The following is a 21,017-nucleotide window of genomic DNA, read 5'->3' as shown; positions in this document are numbered from 1 at the left end:
CAAAAAAACAGCTATGTCATAAACGTAAGCATTTGGCTTAAAGCAAAATATAAAAGAAAAAGAGTGAGTCCATGATAGGAGCTGTAAAAACAAAAAAACCCAAAACAAAAACACCCTTGGTCACTTTATTTTTATACAGTGTCAGTTTCTTCATATGAAAATTAGGAATATTGTCCCATCTTTACCAAATGCTGTTTCGGATAATCAAATATTTTCAGGTAGTAAACATAAAAACTGTTAAAACTTTGTGTTGTGGCTGGTTTTCACTATAGAAACTGAACATCTTGAAAACTTAGAATTACCAGCTGCTGTGCTAGAAAGCCTAATACTTTGCTGTGCTGGAAGTTCCAGATCCAAGGACCAAGACCAAAATAGCAATGTAAACTTTAAAGTAACAGGTCAATATGATGCTATAAATTCTTTCTGAACCAATTCTAAGAACTGATGCACTGTAGCCAATCCTAGTAACACAAGAAGCCATAAAAGAAAGCAGAATTATCAGGTCCCAGACTATAGAATTTGTACTATACACTCCTGCTTAACACAATAGGTTTTTATTTTTGTTTACCTAGTCTCAAGTCAACATCTAGCCAGCCTAAAAATTGACCAACTATCTTGATGCATTATGACTATTACTCACTTGCTAAGTTTCACCGTGGGAAAAGAAAAGCAATTGGCAGTAATACCAACCTTCTACTAGTGGGTCAACCTGAGACTAGAGTCAGTTCTTCGTATTGTTCTTTAGATATACTGCCTAGATGATTTTTGTTGTTGTTGCTGTTAATCACCATACCAAACAGTTATAGAGAAATGTTACATAAATGTTAACACTTTCACTATAGTATGAGTTAGTGAAGATTGTGGTTGTGTGGTCACCGGTTTGAACAGAAAATAAGACAACTATGAAAACCATGGAAGGGGAGTTCCCATCGTGACTCAGGAGTTAACAAATCTGACTAGCAGGTTCAATCCCTGGCTTCACTCAGTGGGTCAAGGATCCAGCATTGCTGTGAGCTATGGTATAGGTTGCAGACGCAGCTCGGATCTTGTGTTGCTGTGGCTGTGGTGTAGGCCAGTGGCTAGAGCCGCAATTGGATCCCTAGCCTGGGAACTTCCATATGCCATGGGTTTGGCCCCAAAAAGCAAATAAATAAATAAATGAATAAAATAAAAACCATGGAAGGGAAATTCTACAAGAGAGTTTGGGAGAAAGAAGGGTCTTTAGGAAAAAAAGTGAGAAAATCTATCAATTTTGTTAAAATTTTTTTAATATTAAAAAGTGGTATGAACTTTCTATGCAGAACAAAAATCTTGGGAAGGCAAAACTGGACAAAACCATTCAAACAAATATAGTGCTTCAAATGAATCCCATCACCTTGTGATGTTTCTTATAAACAACCGCTGAACCAACACCAATACAAGAACAGTTGATCCTAAACAATGAGCAGCAGTCCAGGGCCTCCACACTATTTCATGCAGAAAAAATTGTTTAAGCCAGAAGGACCTGTTTCTTTTATATTAGCTCCCGCTTCTGAAGCACTGTAATCCCTTTAGCAGGGTGCTCACTCACATGCACTTAAGATGGACTGCCTCTCTGCATCTAGTGCAACACCCAGTGAAAGGCATGAAAGCAAACAAAGCACTGCCTAGAACTCCCGCAATGCCGTCCTTGGAGGCTTACAAAACAGTAGTTAAAAGTTCTGGAGTGTGCACCACATTGCCAGCAATGGGATGTGTCACAATAGCAGATGTCAAAAGAGTTAAGCTAATATTTCTCTCTAAAGTACATCTGAAATAGAAAAATCTTCAATATACACCATTTGTAAACAAAATTGCACTTGATTTCGCTTTTCAAATGATCTTAATTATACTGTAACAGTCTCTCTCTTTTTTTTTTTTTTTTTTGTTCTTTTAATCATTGATAGAACCGTGGCTCCTTAACACAAAAGGATTCTTTTTTTTTCTCAAAACTACGCCTGCAAGATTTAACCTTGGCTTCCCAGGAAATGCAAAAATAATTAACAATTTTCCCCATCACCTATTTAACTCCCTAAATAAATAAAAATTACAGGCAGTTGCTCCTGGATATTACATATTATGGCATTGATGTCGTAGTTCTTTAGGAGATGTTAAACTTTTTAGTGTGACAGATTAAACAATTTAAACATTATAGGAGGTTCAGGAACAACATATATAAAAGTTGCATAAACATCCACGTCAGGGTAAGGAAGAGAAAGGGGCATCAATGCTGCAAATAAAAAACTTGTAAGTTTTTCTCATCCTATGAACTTGTTTTCAATAGAATGCTCTCCTTGTTGCAAGACCTTTCGCCAGCTCCAATGCACAAAGATCAAGGAACAGATCAGGATGTCATTGCCTCCTTTAATCCCACGGAGCAGTGCAGAGACTGACACAGAAGCTGATCTCTTCCCAGTCACTAGCCATCTTCAACTGCGAATCTTCCCATTCCTACTCCATTTTGGACCTTTCGAAGTGCGTGATCATTCGTTCCTGGGGGGGCAGGGGTCGGGGGAAGAAGGTTTATTCTATGTGTATTAATTCAAATGGTCTACATTCCAAATATCTTTTACAAAGATGATCTCACACATTTTCTGTAAGTACTTAAGTTCATTAAATATTTACAGCAATGGTTCTTAACCATCTATGAAGATTCTGAAACACAAAGATGTCCAGGCCCTACGCAAGATTTAAATGAATGGAAATTTCTAGGCTACTGGATATCAAACTGCAAATAGTTTGATTACTAACCTCATCTGAATCCAGAAGGGCTGGAAGTGCTCTGCAGAGACAAAAACAAACTGAATGATGTAAAATATAGCCATAAATGGTTCATAAAGGACAAGAAAATAATGAGTGCATTTAAAGTTTTTATAATTATCTAAGATTTGCATTCCATTTCAGAAAAAGAAAAAGCAAATACAAAAAAATAAGACTCATACTTACTAGAACTATATGGACTTTAATAGGACCAATGTTTAATTAAAATTAAAGGCATGGAGGAGTTTCCGTTGTGGCTCAGCAGAAACAAATCCGTTGAGGTTGCTGGTTCGATCCCTGGCCTTGCTCAGTGGGTTAAGGATTCGGCATTGCCATGAGCTGTGGTGTAGGTCAGAGGCGGCTTGGATTCAGCATTGCAGTGCCTCTGGTGTAAGCCAGCGGCTATAGCTCTGATTCGACCCCTAGCCTGGACCTCCATATGCCATGGGAGCAGTCCTAAAGATACAAAAAAAAAAAAAAAACCCTACAGGAGTGGGAAGGAACTTGGAAATTTCAAAAGGATTATCTGATTTTAGGAAGATCTATAGCTAAATTTTTCAGAGCAGAAATGTCATCTAAATGAATAAGATATATTACTTTTACTTGTATATCAGTCCTAGTCTTTAATTATTTTTTAATGTCTTTTTAATATTTTTAAAATTATTTCAAGGAATTTAATCTTTGACTTCTAGAGTTAACTACAAGCATTCCTATTAGTATGTTCTTCCGTTCATTCATTTAAAATAATAAGAGTAACACTGACTTTGAAAAAGGCTATGGTCATTAAGGTAATGATTCAAATACTTACACATCTGTCACAGATGAAGGAACATTCTCTTCTACCCACTTTAAATCATCTTCCTGCTGAGAATATATTAATGCCAGAAGTTACTAAAATGCACCAAAAAATACATCTCAAGTAAGGATTTAAAGAGGTCACAATTTAATCTTTTGTCATTCTGAAGGAGTATAATCATGAAACGGGACTGCTAACAGAGAAGTCAAATAATGTAATTAAAAAACCATATAACCAAAATATAAAATATCTCACATCCTTAAAGGCTTTCTTCTCAAGAGTCTATTACCTAGAGTTCTGCTTCATGTAAGCTCTGCTCCTTAAAACTGAGATAAATTATAAAACCCTTTTAAAGGCATAGTGAATGCATAGTTCTTAAGAGAAAAAAAAGGCTGACTGAAAAAAATCTTGATCTTTACTACAAAGAAGATCACGTTAGGTTATTAATGGGGCTATGATTTCATTGATGAAAACCATTAAAAAGAATCATGAGACTGGTCTAGAACCTTTTCAGGACATAATAGTAAACCATCTAGTTAAAGATACTAGGTCCTAGACAGAATCTCTTGCTGTGTCTTATTTTTTAAACTGTTATGTAAATACATTAAGAGTTTTATAAAGTAAGCCTAATTCAGCATAGGTGAAAAAAATCATGAAGGCCTGTACATAACTGCTGAGCTCCACCAAGGGCTAGAGGACAGAGGAAAAAGAAAAGTCACACTTACTGCTTTGTTTACTTTACTATTTCCATTTGGTTCTTGTTTGGTACTTCTCATTTTCATTCCTTCTACAGAAGACAAAAAAAAATAGATTGGTTAACTCCATCAGGAGACCAGCAAAAATGTATTCAAAGATTTATTGACACTAAATTTATACTAAAGATAGCTTTCTCCATCTTTATATCTGTGCTGAGAAGTTCAAAGTTAGGTTTTCAGCTCATCTCCAGCAAGTAAACTGGATATTTATTTATTTACTTATTTAGCTGCACCCTTGGCATATGGAGGTTCCTGGGCCAGGGACGGAATCCTTGCCTCAGCTCTGATCTACACCACAGCTGCTGCAATATCAGATCCTTAACCCACCATGCTGGGCCAGGAACTGAACCAGTGTCACCAGAATGACGCCAGATTTTTAACCCACTGTACTACAGTGGGAACTCCTAAGCTAGATATATAATGTACCATTATTTATCGAACTTACCATGGTTTCAACTAAAGATCCATACCCTTACTTTCACTTCCCACTAATTTAACCACATACCAAACTGAAGAACAACATGTTATAAAACGATAAACAATGTACTTTATATCAAAGTCTCTTGGAGCTCCTGTCGTGGCACAGGGGAAACGAATCCGACTAGGAACGATGAGGTTGCGGGTTCAATCCCTGGCCTTGCTCAGTGGGTTAAGGATCCGGCATTGCCGTGAGCTGTGGTGTAGATCGAAGATATGGCTCGGATCTGTTGTTGCTATGGCTCTGGCATGGGCCGGCGGCTACAGCTCCGATTCGACCCCTAGCCTGGGAACCTCCATATGCCGCAGGTGCAGCCCTAAAAGGCAAAAAAAAAAAAAAAAAGTCTCTTGATTTTGATAATCTAAATGTTATACTTCATTTCTAAAAACCAGAAAAGAACAGAGCACAAATAAAAGCTGAATTTTATCATTACCAAAGCTTTCTTTCAGCATTGGTTCTTTTTGTTCATCCTCCTCCTCTTCCTCAGACAATGGTGAAAAGGCAAACCTAACAGAACAAAGGTAAAACAGAAAGAAAAAAATCAGAAAACTAAAAAAACTACTCCACTATCTGGATTTAACAGGACAAATTATGAAACCTCAACTATAGCCATTCAAAAATCAGTTCAATGAATAATAACATAATTCTTCCCCATCATAAAGCTCTTGATTGCCTACACTGGCAAGAGAAGCAAGACAGTATGATATTTACGAGTGCAGGCTCAGCCACAGACTACTTGTGATTTTAGACAAGTTGCTTATTTCCTCTGTGCCCCAGGTTCCTCATCTGTAGATGGGGATAATAATAGAACATTACTCATAAAGGTGTTGTGTAAAAAGCAGGTACGTTAATTCAAGTAGAGTGCTCAGAATGACAATAATCATTCAATAAATGTTCGTTTATAAGCATATGTATCACACAGGGGTAAGCAAATTCTCATGTAATTCAAAATTTCAGCCTTCAAATTGGTAGTTATAAGATGGAGAGCTTGGTCTTGTGTGCCCGAAGTAATTGAAGATCGCCATTTCCAAGTGGGGAGCTGAGAAGATGAGGGAGGGCCCAATCTGGTATATTTCAGTTTTCTTTCCTTCACAATTTGCAAGAGATTCAGCAAAACAGCTGGAGGAGAGGTAATTCTCAGAATGCTTTGGCTTTGAACTCATACTGCTGCCTATTTTTTTCCATTTTACTGCTGCCTATTATTTTCATTCTACCTTGTTTTAAAATCTCCCTTACCTGATAAGAAAAACTCTTAATAGGGAATACCTAAAACCTTTTAAAAGGTAATTAACAAAAATTACAGTAAATATAAAAGTCAATGTGATGCTTGAGATGCACTTATTTTAAAGTCAGAATAAGATAAAGAGGCCCACTCTCATTTCCTCTATTCAATATTATACAGGAAGGCCTAGCAAACACAAGAGTCAGAAAGAGACAAGAAGATTACTAATTGGAGATAATAACCAATCTAATGAGAAAATCTAGAAATTATTAGAACAAGATAACTTAGGAGGGCTGATGGATATGATAAACAAAAACAAAAGTATTCCTACCTTAAGTGGAAAAGCCTTAACTATTTTTTTAAAAGAGGTTGCATCCATAAGAGCCACAAAATTTTCAAAACACACTTAAAGTTACAGAACTGAAGCACTGAAAGGACTGAAAAATGGAGAGATATCACACTCAAAGATAAGGTTATCAAAAAGATATATAATTTCCCTCATTAATCCATTAAACTCAATTAAAATCCAATCAAAATCTGATAAGGGTTTCCTAAAATTAAACAAGCCAATTTTTTTTTTTTTTTTAAAGAGCAAAGACTCAGAGTTCCCGTCATGGCACAGCAGAAATGAATCCAACCAGGAACCATGAGGTTGCGAGTTCGATCCCTGGCCTTGCTCAGTGGGTTAAGGATCCAGCGTTGCCATGAGCTGTGGTATACGTCACAGACACAGCTTGCATCTGATGTTGCTGTGGCTGTGGTGCAGGCTGGCAGCTATAGCTCTTATTTGAACCCTAGCCTGGGAACCTCCATATATAGTGCATGCAGCCAGCATGTGCGGCCCTAAAAAGCAAGAAATAAATACATAAAAACAAAATTTGCAAATACATATATCTTTTAACCCAGCAATCCCAAGTCCACTGGCTAATATGTACTGAGCATCTGGTATTGTGCCACTGTGTACTGAAAATTTAACCTTATATACCCAAGGAGAGGTCTGGCCTTTGTTCTCAAATACTGGGAGGTAATCTCTGCCCCTGGCATGTCCTGTCTGATGGGGAGTATCTTTGGTCACCCACTTGGGCTTTGGCCACAAGACAGTCTAAGAGCATGACTTGTGATGAGGTCTCTATGGCATCACTTCCGATCTCCAGAGGAATTAGCAACTGAAGCAACTGGAGACTGAAGGTCAGCCACACAGGCAGTAGGTGATCCAGCCCCAATAAAAATCTCTGGACACCAAAGGCTCGGGTGAGTTTCCCTGGTACACTGCAACCTGGAAGATGAAACACTGTAACTCCACAGGGAGCAGACAACTTGACATGCTGCATTTGGACCTCTGCTGAGCTCTGCACTGTAAGTCTCTTTCCTTGGTTTTTTTTTCCCCCCTGTAGGACTGCATCTGCAGCACATGGAGGTTCCCAGGCTAGGGGTCGAATTGGAGCTGCCACAGCAACGCCAGCTTCCAGCCGTGTCTGCAACCTGCACCACAGCTCATGGCAACTCCATATCCTTAACCTGCTGAGTGAGGCCAGGGATCGAACCTGTGTCCTCATGGATGCTAGTCAGATTTGTTTCCACTGAGCCATGACAGGAACTCCTCCTCTTGGCTGACTTTAATTTTTAACCTTTTTCTGTAATAAGCCCTAGATATGAACATAACCGTGATCAGTGGGTTCTATGAGTTCTTCTGGTGAATTATCAAATCTCAGCTAGACTTGCAACTGGGGGTCAGAGGTAAGAACAGTCTTATGGGGACCATTCCCTCAGATTTTGCAGGGTGGCTAACTCCATGTAGCCAGGAATAGTTCTTTGCCCCCATGGAACTTACATCTGGTTTGGGGGGTGGGGGCTGGGGAGAGAAGGGAGATAGTAAATATTAAATATATAGATTTTAGATGATAATAAGCACAATGAGAAAAAAATGGGGCATGGAAGTATTGGAGTGTGTAAGAATAAATGCATGTAGCTTAGCCAGGACTCCATGGGGCCTTCCCAAAACAGATCCTCCAGGTCCTCTGCCTGTCTTTCCTACAAAGAAAAACTTTAGCCTCCAAGACCTTCCCAGAATTCCAAAGAATAAATTTAACCAGAAAAATGAGAGTAGTCAAGGGAGTTCCTGCTGTGGCTCAGTGGTAACGAACCCAACTAGAATCCATAAGGATGCAGGGTGCAATCCCTGGCCTCGCTCAGTAGGTTAAGGAACTGCCATTGCTGTGAGCTGTGGTGTAGGCTGCAGACTCGGCTCCGATCTGGCATTGCTGTGGCTATGGTGTAGACTGGCAGCAGTAGCTCTAATTCCATCCCTAGTCTGGGAACTTCCATATGCTGCCAGGTACAGCCCTTAAAAAGAGAGAGAGAGAATAGTCAAGCAAGACAAAATATGTTCAGCAATTAAACAAAGTCAAGGACCTTTAGTTCCCCTTCAAGAGCTATAGATAATATTCTGAGCCATGTCCTTTGAGCTGTTTTGCAGAGCCTGAAATCCCCAGCAGATAGAAGTTAACTGTATGCTGCCACAAACATAGACCCCAAATGGTTTGGAATCAGAGGGCTAACAGTGTTGACTCCAGATTACCTCACCACCAACCAATCAGAAGAATGTCCAGGAGCTGATCATGAACCCTAGACCACCCCATGTGACTCTGTCTTTTAAAATCTTTCTGAAAACCAAGAGTAATTAAGAAGTTTTTGTTTTCAGTTTGCTTTTTTCCTTTCTTTCTTTCTTGGGTGCCCCACTGTATATGGAGTTTCTGGGCCAGGGATCAGATCCAAGCTACAGCTGCAACCTACACCACAGCTGCATTAATGCCAGATGCTCTAATCCACTGTGCTAGGTGGGGATCGAACCTGCACCCTGGCACTGCAGAGACACCACAGATGGCACTACACCACTTAAGGAACTCCAAGTTCAGGTTTTTTTAAGCAAGCCTGGACTCCTTGCTTGGAGCCCTGCAATAACCACTATGCTTTCCTTCACTGCTGGGAGCCGTTCATGAAAGTCTGCCTTCTGATATGGTCAAGGAGACTGATGACCCCAGACTGCATGGCAAGTCTGGGAAAGCGACAGTCCTGCTGCTTCTTCTCTGTTCAGTCATACTGCCAATGCAAACTTTGGGAGCTGGGGAATTACAGCTTAATAAAAGATTCCAAGAAAAAGACCCAGGAGAGGGTAAACGTCAGGGATTAGTGCTTTCTCAGAAGCTGCAAGAAATCCCTAAAGTCCCTACAATTCCCCCTTTCTCTATCCCCCTTTCCACTTTGGGGACTGCCCCTTTCTAAGAAAGTCCCCAATAGAATGCTTTCTGATTACCAGTGCTACTGTGAGAACAATATGTTTAGGTTTGACAATAGGCCAAGACATGGGCCATTTAACCCCTATGTGTGAAGTTGTTTTCCCTACCAGGGAATAGTTGATAAATACAGTAGGCACTGGGCATTGACACGAGGAAAGCTGGTACAGTTTATACCTAGCAACTAAAAACAAGTTAGGAAAATATGGGGCTGCTGCAAAAGGCCAGCCAATTGTGAACTGATATGTCAGGTCTATTAGCTCTACCCCAAAGAGTGGAGATGTCACGGCCTCTATTTCTATTGTGATCTGCCCTTTTGATCTAACCACAAAGACTAAAAAGATCTTCTTTAGAAACCTTTGATACTATATAACTTTGCTAATGAAAAATAGAGCTAAACAAAGAGATTTCTATAGTTAACAAGCCTTCTCTTTCTGTTCCATAAGAATTAGGTCATAGTTATAAGTATATTAAATACTGAGAAGTCAAGTGGAAAGAACAAGAAAAAAAACCATTGTGAATATCCCCTTGATATGCAAATCATGAGGATATAGTTGGTGGATTGGAAAGTTAAAAAATATCACCAGATGTATGACGCATGCTAAGAAGAAATAAAAATTGTATATAAGCTTGGTCGATTCAATCAATAAACGAGCAGCCCCACACAAACGCTGGGTCTGTGTCCATTCCTTCGCCGACGCTGCCCCTCCTTCAGGAGGCCCTGGACCCGCTGGAGCGGGACTCTGGCACTTCACCACAATCCAGTGCCAGTAGACTGGCCTTATTGTACATGGGCAAATGGACCCAAGTTTGGTTCAGTAACATGTGCAAGGATATTTAATATATTCTTGTAGCTTATTCCTATTTTTTTGGCCCACCCACAGCATGCAGAAGTTTCCAGGCCAGGGACAGAACCTGAGCCACAGCAATGACAATGCTGAATCCTTAACCACTAGATCATTACGGATCTCCACTTATTCCTATTTTTAATACCCCTAAGTATAAGAGTTAACAGAGTAGGCCTTAAGAAGGGCCTACATAAAAGGATGCCCCATGGCTGATGTCCAGGAACTTGGCACTTGATCTGGTCCCTAAATGATTAAGGGTATATCACTGTGCCTAGACTGAATATGCAATTTATAATAAAATTTGCTTTGCTTCTGGGGATCTGGAATTTTACCGTATATTAGGTAGAGTGTGTTTATGCGACCAGCCCCCCCATAATAACCTGAGTGCTAAGTCTCTGGCTTCCCTGAGTATTTTTTGCTGCTGGGAAAAGAAGCATACTTGATGTACTTCCTTAGAGGAGGAAAAGAACATTCAGAAAACAAGGAAGTTCCTGTCATGGCTCAATGGTTAATGAACCTGACTAGTAACCATGAGGTTGCAGGTTCGATCCTTGGCCTTGATCAGTGAGTTAAGGATCCAGCGTTGCCATAGCTTTGGTGTAGGTCGCAGATATGGCTCGGATCCCATATTGCTGTGTCTGTGGCATAGGCCAGCAGCTGCAGCTCCAATTCTACCCCTAGCCAGGGAACCTTCATATGCCATGGGTATGGCCCTAGAAAAACAAAAGACAAAAAGAAAACACAGATTTTTCCATACTCTACCTGTGTCCTTTCTCCTTGCTAATCTCACCATTTTACTGTAATAAACCTTGGATCTAAGTACTTACTCACAACTATATGCTGAGTCCCATGAGTCTTTTTTTTTTTAGGGCCACAGGTGCAGCATATGGAAGTTCCCAGGCTAGGGGTCAAATCAGAGCTGTAGCTGCCAGCCTGCACCACAGTTCATGGCAATGCCAGATCCTCAACCTACTGAGCAGAGCTAGGGATTGAACCCACATCCTCATGGATACTAGTCAGGTTCGTTTCTGCTGAGCCACAATGAGAACTCCCACGAATCCTTTTAAACATATTGGTGGTCTTGGGGACTCTGAAACACTTGAGCTGGAAATAGTCCAAATACCCATAAATAGGGAAGCAAGTTAATTAACTTTATTACAGCTGTGCCATGTAATATACTGTCATCCATGAAAATAGATGAGTTTAATTTAAGCCAGTTGTCTTGGAAAGTATTTCCACAATGCACTGTTGAGTGAGTAAAAGAAGATTCCATATTTGAACAAGGAATAAAATGTGGAACAGCCTAATCAGATTAGGCTATTGACATGGGAATTACAGGCAGTGAGCACAATGTTTTAGAAGAAAAGGAGAAAGGAAAAGGGGAGGTAAAGCAAAACAATTTTTAAAAGACTGAAGAAAGGTGAGTTCCCATCATGGCATAGTGGGTTAAGGATCCATATGAAGCAACTCAGGTCACTTTGGAGGCATGGGTTCAATCCCTGGCCTGGGAACTTCCCATATGCTGTGGGTGCAGCCATTAAAAAAAAAAAAAAAAAGATTGAAGAAAGGAAAAAATTTTATGTACAGATATACTAGCAAGTAAGCAGAAGATGAACAGCTTGATGTAGAGGGAGGGGGCAGAAAAGGCTGGGAAACAGCTGCCAGAGGTGACGGAGCAGTGGGCCCCGCCTGGTGCGTGGGAAGACGAAGGTAGCAGATTTCAGTCTGACCCAGATTACCACCAATGGGGCAGTTGGCTGAGCCCATGGTCCCTGTGCTGCCTCATTAAAGGAGGGGGTAGAGCCACAGGCTTTGGGCAGCATCTGAAGAGCCATAGGGCTCCCACTTTTATTCCCACCCTAAGAGTTCTAGGAGCCAGCCTGCCCTTCAAGGAGTCACTGTGCACTTTCATCCTAGAATCCTGTCACACTGCAGTTGTTTCCTTTCTTCTTTCCTCCACTTGGGTCTTAGGAATGCCTCAACTTCAAAGACCCCAGAGTCTAAGGGCAGCTATTTTCCTTGAGCTGTTGTGAGATGGCTCCAGGAAAGCCTAATGGCAATGTTGGAAGGCTTCCTTTTGTGAGTTTTGTGGGGAAGGAAAGAGGATATAGATTATATAGAAAGAGGAGATATATATATATGTGTGTGCCTATAATATGACACTGGAATAAATCTATGAGAAGTCTATCTACAAAAAATAAATATATTGATCAATGTAAAGAAGGGTCACCAAACCCTTAGTTATAGCATCTCATCCTTTCCTTTCTTGGTGTAGTTGCATAATATAAGCCCTTAACTGTCTAAATGCACAAGAAGAGAGGGGAAAAAAAGGGAAACAAAGGCATGGCTAGTCACAAAATAAACACAGCCAATTCCTAAATAACTGAGATTTTCCTATAGGAACAAAGCAAACAAAGCAAATTCACAGTCAGTCACTTAAGTTTTCATTTTACCCTCTCTATTGTAACAAAGTAAGCTGAGCTTCTAACTACAGAAATTGTTCTTTCCTTTTGGATGCTAGTTAGGTGAGACTTTCATTACAACTGTCACATAACTATCCACCTCCCTTATTTACCCATAAAAATACTTACATTAACAGAAGATGTCAGAACTGAAAGGGACCTCACATCAATAGGTATCAATTCCCCCATATATGAAGATGAAAGAAAGGCCCAGAGAGGTGAAAACAGGCAGCATGCCAAAAATCAATTTAATAGGAGAGCTGAGACATGAACCCAACTCTCCTGATTTCAGGCCCAATGAGTATTATTTCCATTGTATGACATACCCCTGACACTGTCACAACACTAAATTGATGACATGGCTATTCAATGGTTAACAACATGAATAAAAAGTATCAAAAACCTCTGGTTGTTTGCAGATGGTCGCCACAGAACCATGATGACAAAGAGGATCATAGAGAATAGCAACCGCCAGATGGCATCGTCTACCCACAGCTCCCGCCAATCCTACCAAAAGGGGGAAAAAAATACTTTTATGCATTATCTTACCCCTTAAAGCCTCTGAAATAGAACGAAAACTATTTAGTCATTCAATTTATATTTACTAAGGGCTTGCTATGTGCTAATAAGCACTGTGCCAAGTGCTTGGGATAGAAAGTAAATGAACCTAATTTCTTTCCTTGTACTGTTCACTACTGTGAAAGAAAAGGTACTGAGTAGAGCACTTGTCAATGCTTCATTAGAGCTCTGAAAACCTTTAGGGAAGGGTTTTTATAACTTGGCAAGAGAAAGTAACATCAGGTTATTTTTTGTAATTTTCATTTATTTAGTTTTACCAAAATAGAGCCTAAGATGCCTCCAAAGAAGTGCTAATGGCCACAGTCTTTGTGCTCAGATCTTAAGGACATGGCTTTTACTCAGACTGGCATTATTCACACATACTTAATGTTTAGGACTCTTGATTGAGAATTTTTAGTTAAGGCAAGACTGGGTTATGACAGACCATGGTTATCACTTATAAAATTCTCTCGAGCTACTAGTATAGTTAGACCCTCTCTCCCCCAAACAAAACACAACAAACCTACCATACCAAGCACCACAGTAATGCAGAATACTCAGAAGAGATGCATTCTAATCCTCAAATCTAATTTTTTATAAGGTGCAAACCTTACTATCATCATCATCATCATCATTGTGTATAACAAACTGTATACTCTTCATAAATCCATGTGTTTGTAACTCACCGACTGACAAGTCACTATCCTGAACTTCATGGTGGTCCAGATGATAAACACGATAGATGCTAAGAGGAATTAAAAAACCAGATCAGCGTAAATGTTGCTTTACATCCCCAATTACATTCTCCAATTCTGGTTAAGTGGAATCACACACATCCCTAACCCCCAAACATCACATTCACTTTTCTGGTTTTTAACATATTTATTCAATACAGATTTACTTAACTACTGTACTTAAATAATAGTTTTGTTTACTATCTGATTACTTCAGTAACCCTGAGAATTGGAAAAGAAGATACTGGAAATAAGACTTTTCCCAGCATTATCAATAACAGACTTTTTCCCTTCCTTTATCCTTAGCACAGTAATGCTAATTTTTCTTTAGCTGGTCAGATGGAAAAAAAGGTTGATAAAATGACTATAAGACAAACACAATTTGTTGGTTCTAATCACAGGCTAGACCTCACTATTCCTGGTACAAGGGCCAAAAGGCCGGAAATAAGCCTACTCTGGCTATGTTCTACCTAATGCCTATATTTTACGCATGCTTAGTGACATACGTAAAAGGAATATAATGGTGGAGTTCCCGTTGTCACTCAGAGGAAATGAATCTGAGTACTATCCATGAGGATGCAGGTTTGACCCCTGGCCTCGCTCACTAAGTTGGGGATCCAGCATTGCGGTGAGCTCTGGTGTATACTGCAGATGAAGCTCAGATCCCTCGTTGCTGTAGCTGTGCTGTAGGCTGGCAGCTGTAGGAACTTCCATATGCCACAGGTGCGGGCCTAAAAAGCACACACAGAGAAATAAAGAAATATAATGGGAATGTAATCTGACCTAAAATTCTATAGCTATTTAATAAAACCAAATAAGCAAGTATTAAAGTCTTCTAAAAGGAATCCAAATGGTATATGGCACTCAAGCTAACTTGCCTCAAGAAAAAGAATGGAGACAGGATAGCAATATACTAAGAGCTGAAATTATACGCAATTAATTTTCAGTTAATATACTTAAAATAAGTGGTTCTCAATCTTTTCTGAACCACAAATGCCTTTGGAGAATGACAAAAGTTAAAGATCCCTTCCCTAAGTGAAATCCACAAATCTTTTCTACGTAATTTTAGAGAACCCACCCATGACCTCTTAGATTAAAAATCTCTGTTCTACATGGATCACATTTAAATATGAGGAAGAAAGTCCCCAGCTTACCTGCCACCGCCAAGATAAGCGTGTTGGTGAAATGTCGGTATAAAGAGAGTTTTACAATGTTCCTCCGAAGTTTTAATAGCTTCATTGTTTGAGTCAGACTAATAAATATGTGTTTGAAGGTCAAGGAAATCAACAGTCAGGAAAAAACAAAAGCTAGTAAATTAACCCTCACGTTACTAGGAGGATCTGGGGTCATAATGACAGAGCTATGGATCCCATAGGCCTTACAGCTCTCTTATTCTCAATCTCACAAACTCCCCAAGGTTAATAAGAAAGTCTGCATTTTCAATGAGATACTGAAGATGACAGAACCAGGATAACATGAGAACAGAAAAAAAATAAGGGAGTCCCGTCGTGGCTGCTCAGCAGAAAGGAATCTGACTAGTATCCATGAGGACACAGATTCGATCCTTGGCCTCGCTCAGTGGGTTAAGGATCCAGCGTTGCCATGAGCTGTGGTGTAGGCTGCAGACTCGGCTCAGATCCCCAGTTGCTGTGGCTGTGGTATAAGCCGGCAGCTGCAGTTCCGATTCGACCCCTAGCCTGGGAAACTCCATATGCCTCGGATGCAGCCCTAAAAAGACAAAAAAAGAAAGAAAATAAGAAAAAAGAAAAGAGGAAAATGTTAAATAGAGAAATAAAGAAGCATTTTTCTAAAAAACAAAAATGAAATAAAGACAGACAAATAGAAGAAAATGAAATGAAAATGAATAAGAGGCAAGGGAATATGACTTAGCATTACCTTCCCTCTTCCTTTAAGGTAAGCAGCTCTGTTCTCACAGTCCCAGCTAACTGAGGCTCAGGTCATAAATACACTCATGCCTACAACCTTCCAGAGTTCTACATTCAAACTACTTGTGCCATATGAATAAAACGGCCATCAGTTGCCTAATCAATGCTGAATTATAAAAGGACAGTACAATTAGAATTCACTGATGATTCTAGGCAGTTAGGCTCTAAAAGCAACGACTCCATTTTCAGAACATTATTCCCAAGTAGAAGCTGCCACAGAAGACAAGAAGGGAACTGATGACTACCAAAGAGGATATCTACTCTCATGTCCAACTTCCAGAATGAGCAAACACGAAAATGAGTGACTTGGAACTTGGTCCATGCTTTGACAGAGACTGAGCTGCTACCTAATCATTGGTTTATCTTACTTAGGGGTCCAGTCCCACCTCCCTCTCTCCACTCCTCCCAATTTATAGAGGGTCACAAAACACATCTGAAAAATAAGTGATCTAGAACAGCTTGGCCATTTGAACCAAGACTTCAATTTCAAAGATTTTGATATATGACAACCTACTCAAATTCACAGAATTGTAGTTGTGTTTACATTCAGCTTTTACAATCATCACAAGTCTATCGAGACAATAATATTGCACAGGAGCAGGGCAGGAGCAGAGCAGCCAGTGATTCAAAGTGGGGTGCATCAAATACCCCCATATCAAAACATATTAAAAAAGAAAATCCCAAAAAATAAAAATCCAAAAACTCAAATCTTTACTCCTATGGGCCAAGCCCCTAATAAACAATATTTAATTTTAAGAAGTGGGAGAAAAAAACTACTTAAATAGAAATTCATCTGTTATATGTTGGTTGACTTGGCCTGTAAATGAATCAATATTTATTTCAAAGAGTTGAAGCCTTCAGACAATCTCAAGTCAGGTTTTGAACAAGGATACAAAACATTTACCCTGTAAAGGTTTAAATCTACTAAAACCTACACAGAATTTTAAGAGCATCAAACAAACTTAAGTAGTTCCCAAAACAGAGTTTAAGAACCAAAATCTTTTCATAGTTTTCAAAGTATTTAATAATCCCCCAAAAGTGAAAGAAATGGCAGGAGCAGAGCATGCCAGTGATTCTAAGTAGGGTGCACAAATAAGTCCAAAGTAAAGTGAAATGTTCATTGAAAAAAAGAAAAGCCAGGAGCTTTTATCCTGTGCTCAGATCACAATCACCAATTTCTGATGCAATTTTAACAATTAAAAATAAACAAAGGAATGCTTACCTGAGGCCCCAGGGTGTTAGACTGAAAATACCCTAATCCAGACTAAAGGGTAATCAACAAAACTGGTTAAAAAAAAAAAAAAAAAAAAAAAAAAAACCTTGGCAGAAAGATCAATGAAAACCCATCTCCAAAGGGAGAAAACGGACCGCCATCAAACAAGCCAATGAGAAGGATATCCACCAGCACAGGGCAGTGTCTAGGAAAGCCAAGGGGATAAAGGCCAAGGAAGCAAGATCAGTCTGGGCCTGCAGACAAAGAAAAAGAGGTGGTGAAAAAAGAGATGTCTAGAAAGGAACAGAAAAGAAATCGGCAAATGATTCTGCATTTTTAATCATCTGGAGTGCTTTTGCATTTGAACTGAAAGAAAACAAGAAAGAGTAACATTTGGTGCCCTCGTCATTCTTCTCTTCTGACAAACCATCATGTAGAATATACAGCTGTACACATTTCACACAAATTGTTGATTATGATCTCAATACAATGAAACATGCTGCTAACTAACAAGGGACAACCACCAGAGTTCCTAGCATGCTAAGGTCCATATTAAGAAGCAACCACACCAAAACTGACATGGTGCTATAAGCTCCCCATCCCATCCTACTATTTCTAATTATTTTGATTTTAGCTCTATGTTTAAAAAGGCCCTCCGCATAATTAAAATCACCTCATCATTAATATACTAAGAATTACTGATTTCTAATATTGTACTACAATATATTTTTACAAAAAAGAGCTCACCTCAAAATAAGATGTAAGGCAAATACCTTATCTGTCCCCCAAACTGTGCTGCCTGCTTTCACAAATTTAAGATGCTATTTAAACAACCCTAATTACCCAATCGCCAGGGCGTTATTGAAAGGATATCCATAAAATAATACAGGCATCAATTGCTGAGAGGGCCAGGTTTACTATCAAAGCCAAGGGATAAGAAAAATGCTACAGCAGAAGAAGAAAATGAAATTGGCAGAGGATTAAAGTTGCTAAAAGTCTAAGGAAATTACATACAGAGAACAGTGTGGTTTGAAAACCAAATCTGTATCCATAAAGTATTTCACCTAAGGGATGATTTGTTGCAAAATTTATTGAGCCCAGTTTGAGAGAAAAGTCAAGTATATAGCATTTACCACCTTGAATCTAACAAGTTATTACAGAGAGTAATTTTTAAATAAATAGGAAAATAAATAGAATGACCTAAGGGGGTTCACTTCTTCACATTAATCCAGCTCTAATATAAATTTCTCCATCACTTACATCTCAGTGCTTTGGTTTCCTTTCCTGGCAAAAGGCATAATTATGTAATTCTCAAGAATTATGTGCCATTTTAAGAAAGCCTTTGAAATTTAAGTGCTGGTTAAGCAAAGAGCACTGTCACTTTAAAACAAAAATCCGATTAACCACTGTGTGCATGATTACAATGTTTGACACTTACACAAGAAGGGAGCCCACTGCTCCACCGCTGCTCCCCACCGAGGAACTAGTAAATAAGTAGTAATCTGAGTACTACAAGTGGGAAAGCATTCCCTGTCACATATTAAATTTAAAAGTTCTGATAGATTAAAAAGAAAAAAAATGAAATGGAGATCAATTTTGAAAACCAGAGCCAAAAGGTGCTTTAGAGGAATGATAAAGAAGTCCACATTTCCAATTCACCTTCTCAAGACAAAAACAATACATCTGAAATGACTACAAAAACTCAGATAAGCAATACTGACCCCAGTAACTCTGAGGACCCCTTCCATGCCGGAGAACAAAAGATAAAGGGCTCCTGCTACCACAACCTTGTGGAGGGTAACACCAAGGCGAGGCCTAAAGAGGAAGCAAAGACATAATTGAGTGCAAATGCAACTTAGCCTGAGACAGGCTAAGTAACAGAAACTCTATTTTGGCCTAATATAGGCCAAAAACTTAACAGAGGTAAGCCAGACATACTCGATTCACCTAAGGAAGAAAAACTCAAACAAACATATAGTCTTAAATCAAGACAGTGAATACCAGAACTTTAGACTTTGTCCTTGTTTGCTATATTTCTTTTTTTTTTTTTTTTTTTTTGCTAGCACCCACAGCATGCAAAGCTCCCAGGCCAGGGATCAAATGTGAGCCACAGCAGTGACAACACCAAATCCTTAACCACTAGGCCACCAAAGAACTCTACTTTTTGCTAAAACTTTTTATTATAGACAATTTTGAAACATTCACCTGCATAAAGGACCCCTATAAACCCATCATCCAGTCCCAATGGTCATCAACCAATAGCTAATTCTGCCCCACGCACACTTCCTCCACTTGCCACCCTCCCATATTATCCTGAAGCAAATCCTCAACATCTTACTTTTGATTGATATGTATTTCTGTATGCTTTTAAACAAGTACGGATTTTGAAAAAAACAACTACAATATCCTCATCAAATCTAAAAAGTTTAACAATTCTTTAATATATTGAAACTCAATAGATAAACTGAATGTTATCAAGTTAAAAAACCAACAAATATGAAAAGTGTATCTTCTGTTTCAAGGTAGAAAAATCTCAGATCCCTGATATTCAAAATACCACTGAATCAGAATCTACATTTTAACAAGATCCCCAGGTGATTCATTAGTGTGTTAGAGACATGCATGGCCTTAAATCACATCTACCTAAGCCTTTGCAATATCTGTTCTTTTATTTTGTTATACACTAGAAAAACTGCAAATGGGCAGGAATTTATCTCCCTACTGGTGTAACTCAGAAACCCAGAATTGGTCCTTGCATACAAGAGGCCATCAAATATGTTAAATGATTAATTTTAAATGAGGAAAACTCCCCTTCCCCTAACCCTAAAGCAACACTTATTCATTCATTCATTCACTGATTTATTTTGCTTTTTAGCGCCAAACCTGCAGCATATGGAAGTTCCCAGGCTACGGGTCGAATTGCAGCTGCAGCTGCAGGCCTAGACCACAGCTATAGCAATGCTAGATCCAAGCCGCATCTGTGACCTACACCACAGCTCATAGCAAGGCCAGATCCTTGACCCACTGAGTGGGGCTAGGAATCGAACCTACATCCTCATGGATACTAGTCAGGCTCGTTACCACTGAGCCACAAGGGAACTCCAAAACTCCTTTACATGAATGAATAAATTTAAAAAATATTAAATCCCCCAATTCTTCAATTCCACTTAAAATTCCACTTAAAAATAACTCTATACGTGACTAACTCCAATTCTTTCTTAAACTCACCCCAATCAAGCTTTTTGTCCTACTCCATTACCAAAACCATTATCCTTGGCCACTTCTCAATTTCCTCTGCCTTAATTCTATTTCATCTCACTGACTTCACTAATAGTTCAAGAGCTCAGTCCTTTCATCTCTCTGTATACATTCACTTCCTTGATGATCACATGCAGTCTCATGGCTTTAAATAACATCTACATCCTGATGCCTCCCAAATTTATACCTCTGCCTTAATCTCTCCCTCCTACTTTCCCCACATGGATATCTAACTGAACTCCTAATCTTGTCTCCACTCCCATATTATGCTACCTAAGATCTTCCTGACTCAGTAAACAATTCCATCCTTCCACTTGCTTAGACTGAAAGATGACATCATCCTTGATTCCTTTTCTCTTTCTTAGTACACATTTGATCTACCAGTAAATTGTATCAGCTCTACCTTCAAAATATAAGAATCTGACCACATCTTAGCATTTCATCCCCTGGGTGTACATACAGTTCCTTCATCAACTGGAGATCTTTGCTTAGATGTCACTAAGTGAAGCCTTCCATGACCAATATTATTTAGAACTACAAGTTCTAACTCCTGCCTAGAACTCTTTATACCCTTTCCCTGCTTTATCGGCTCCACAGTACTTATCACTGACATATTAGATATTTTACTCATGTATTTTTGTCCATGCATCACCCCTCCACAAACATAAACTCCAAG

At 39.2% G+C, this 21,017-nt stretch overlaps 1 protein-coding gene across 2 annotated transcripts in view; it reads right to left on the bottom strand.

Moving 5' to 3' along the window:
* TMEM87A (transmembrane protein 87A) overlaps positions 1,251 to 21,017 on the bottom strand; it is a 43,781-nt gene continuing 24,014 nt past the window's right edge. The window contains exons 11-20 of one of the 2 annotated variants that reach the window (XM_005659710.3): positions 18,805 to 18,898; positions 17,957 to 18,028; positions 15,079 to 15,187; positions 13,877 to 13,935; positions 13,036 to 13,139; positions 5,241 to 5,314; positions 4,300 to 4,361; positions 3,587 to 3,642; positions 2,770 to 2,800; positions 1,251 to 2,511 (exon numbers count right to left, since the gene is read on the bottom strand). In XM_005659710.3, the coding sequence (XP_005659767.1) occupies positions 2,470 to 2,511; positions 2,770 to 2,800; positions 3,587 to 3,642; positions 4,300 to 4,361; positions 5,241 to 5,314; positions 13,036 to 13,139; positions 13,877 to 13,935; positions 15,079 to 15,187; positions 17,957 to 18,028; positions 18,805 to 18,898 (703 nt within the window). In that variant the 3' untranslated portion in view covers positions 1,251 to 2,469. Of the gene's footprint in view, positions 2,512 to 2,769; positions 2,801 to 3,586; positions 3,643 to 4,299; positions 4,362 to 5,240; positions 5,315 to 13,035; positions 13,140 to 13,876; positions 13,936 to 15,078; positions 15,188 to 17,268; positions 17,338 to 17,956; positions 18,029 to 18,804; positions 18,899 to 21,017 lie in introns of both variants that reach the window. The other variant, XM_001929220.5, reaches the window with a different exon arrangement.

Source organism: Sus scrofa, chromosome 1, assembly GCF_000003025.6.
Source record: "Sus scrofa isolate TJ Tabasco breed Duroc chromosome 1, Sscrofa11.1, whole genome shotgun sequence".
In the NCBI taxonomy this organism is placed as follows: Eukaryota; Metazoa; Chordata; class Mammalia; order Artiodactyla; family Suidae; genus Sus; species Sus scrofa.
Note: the sequence above shows the minus strand (reverse complement) of the source record. Positions and strands in the feature narration are given on the sequence as shown.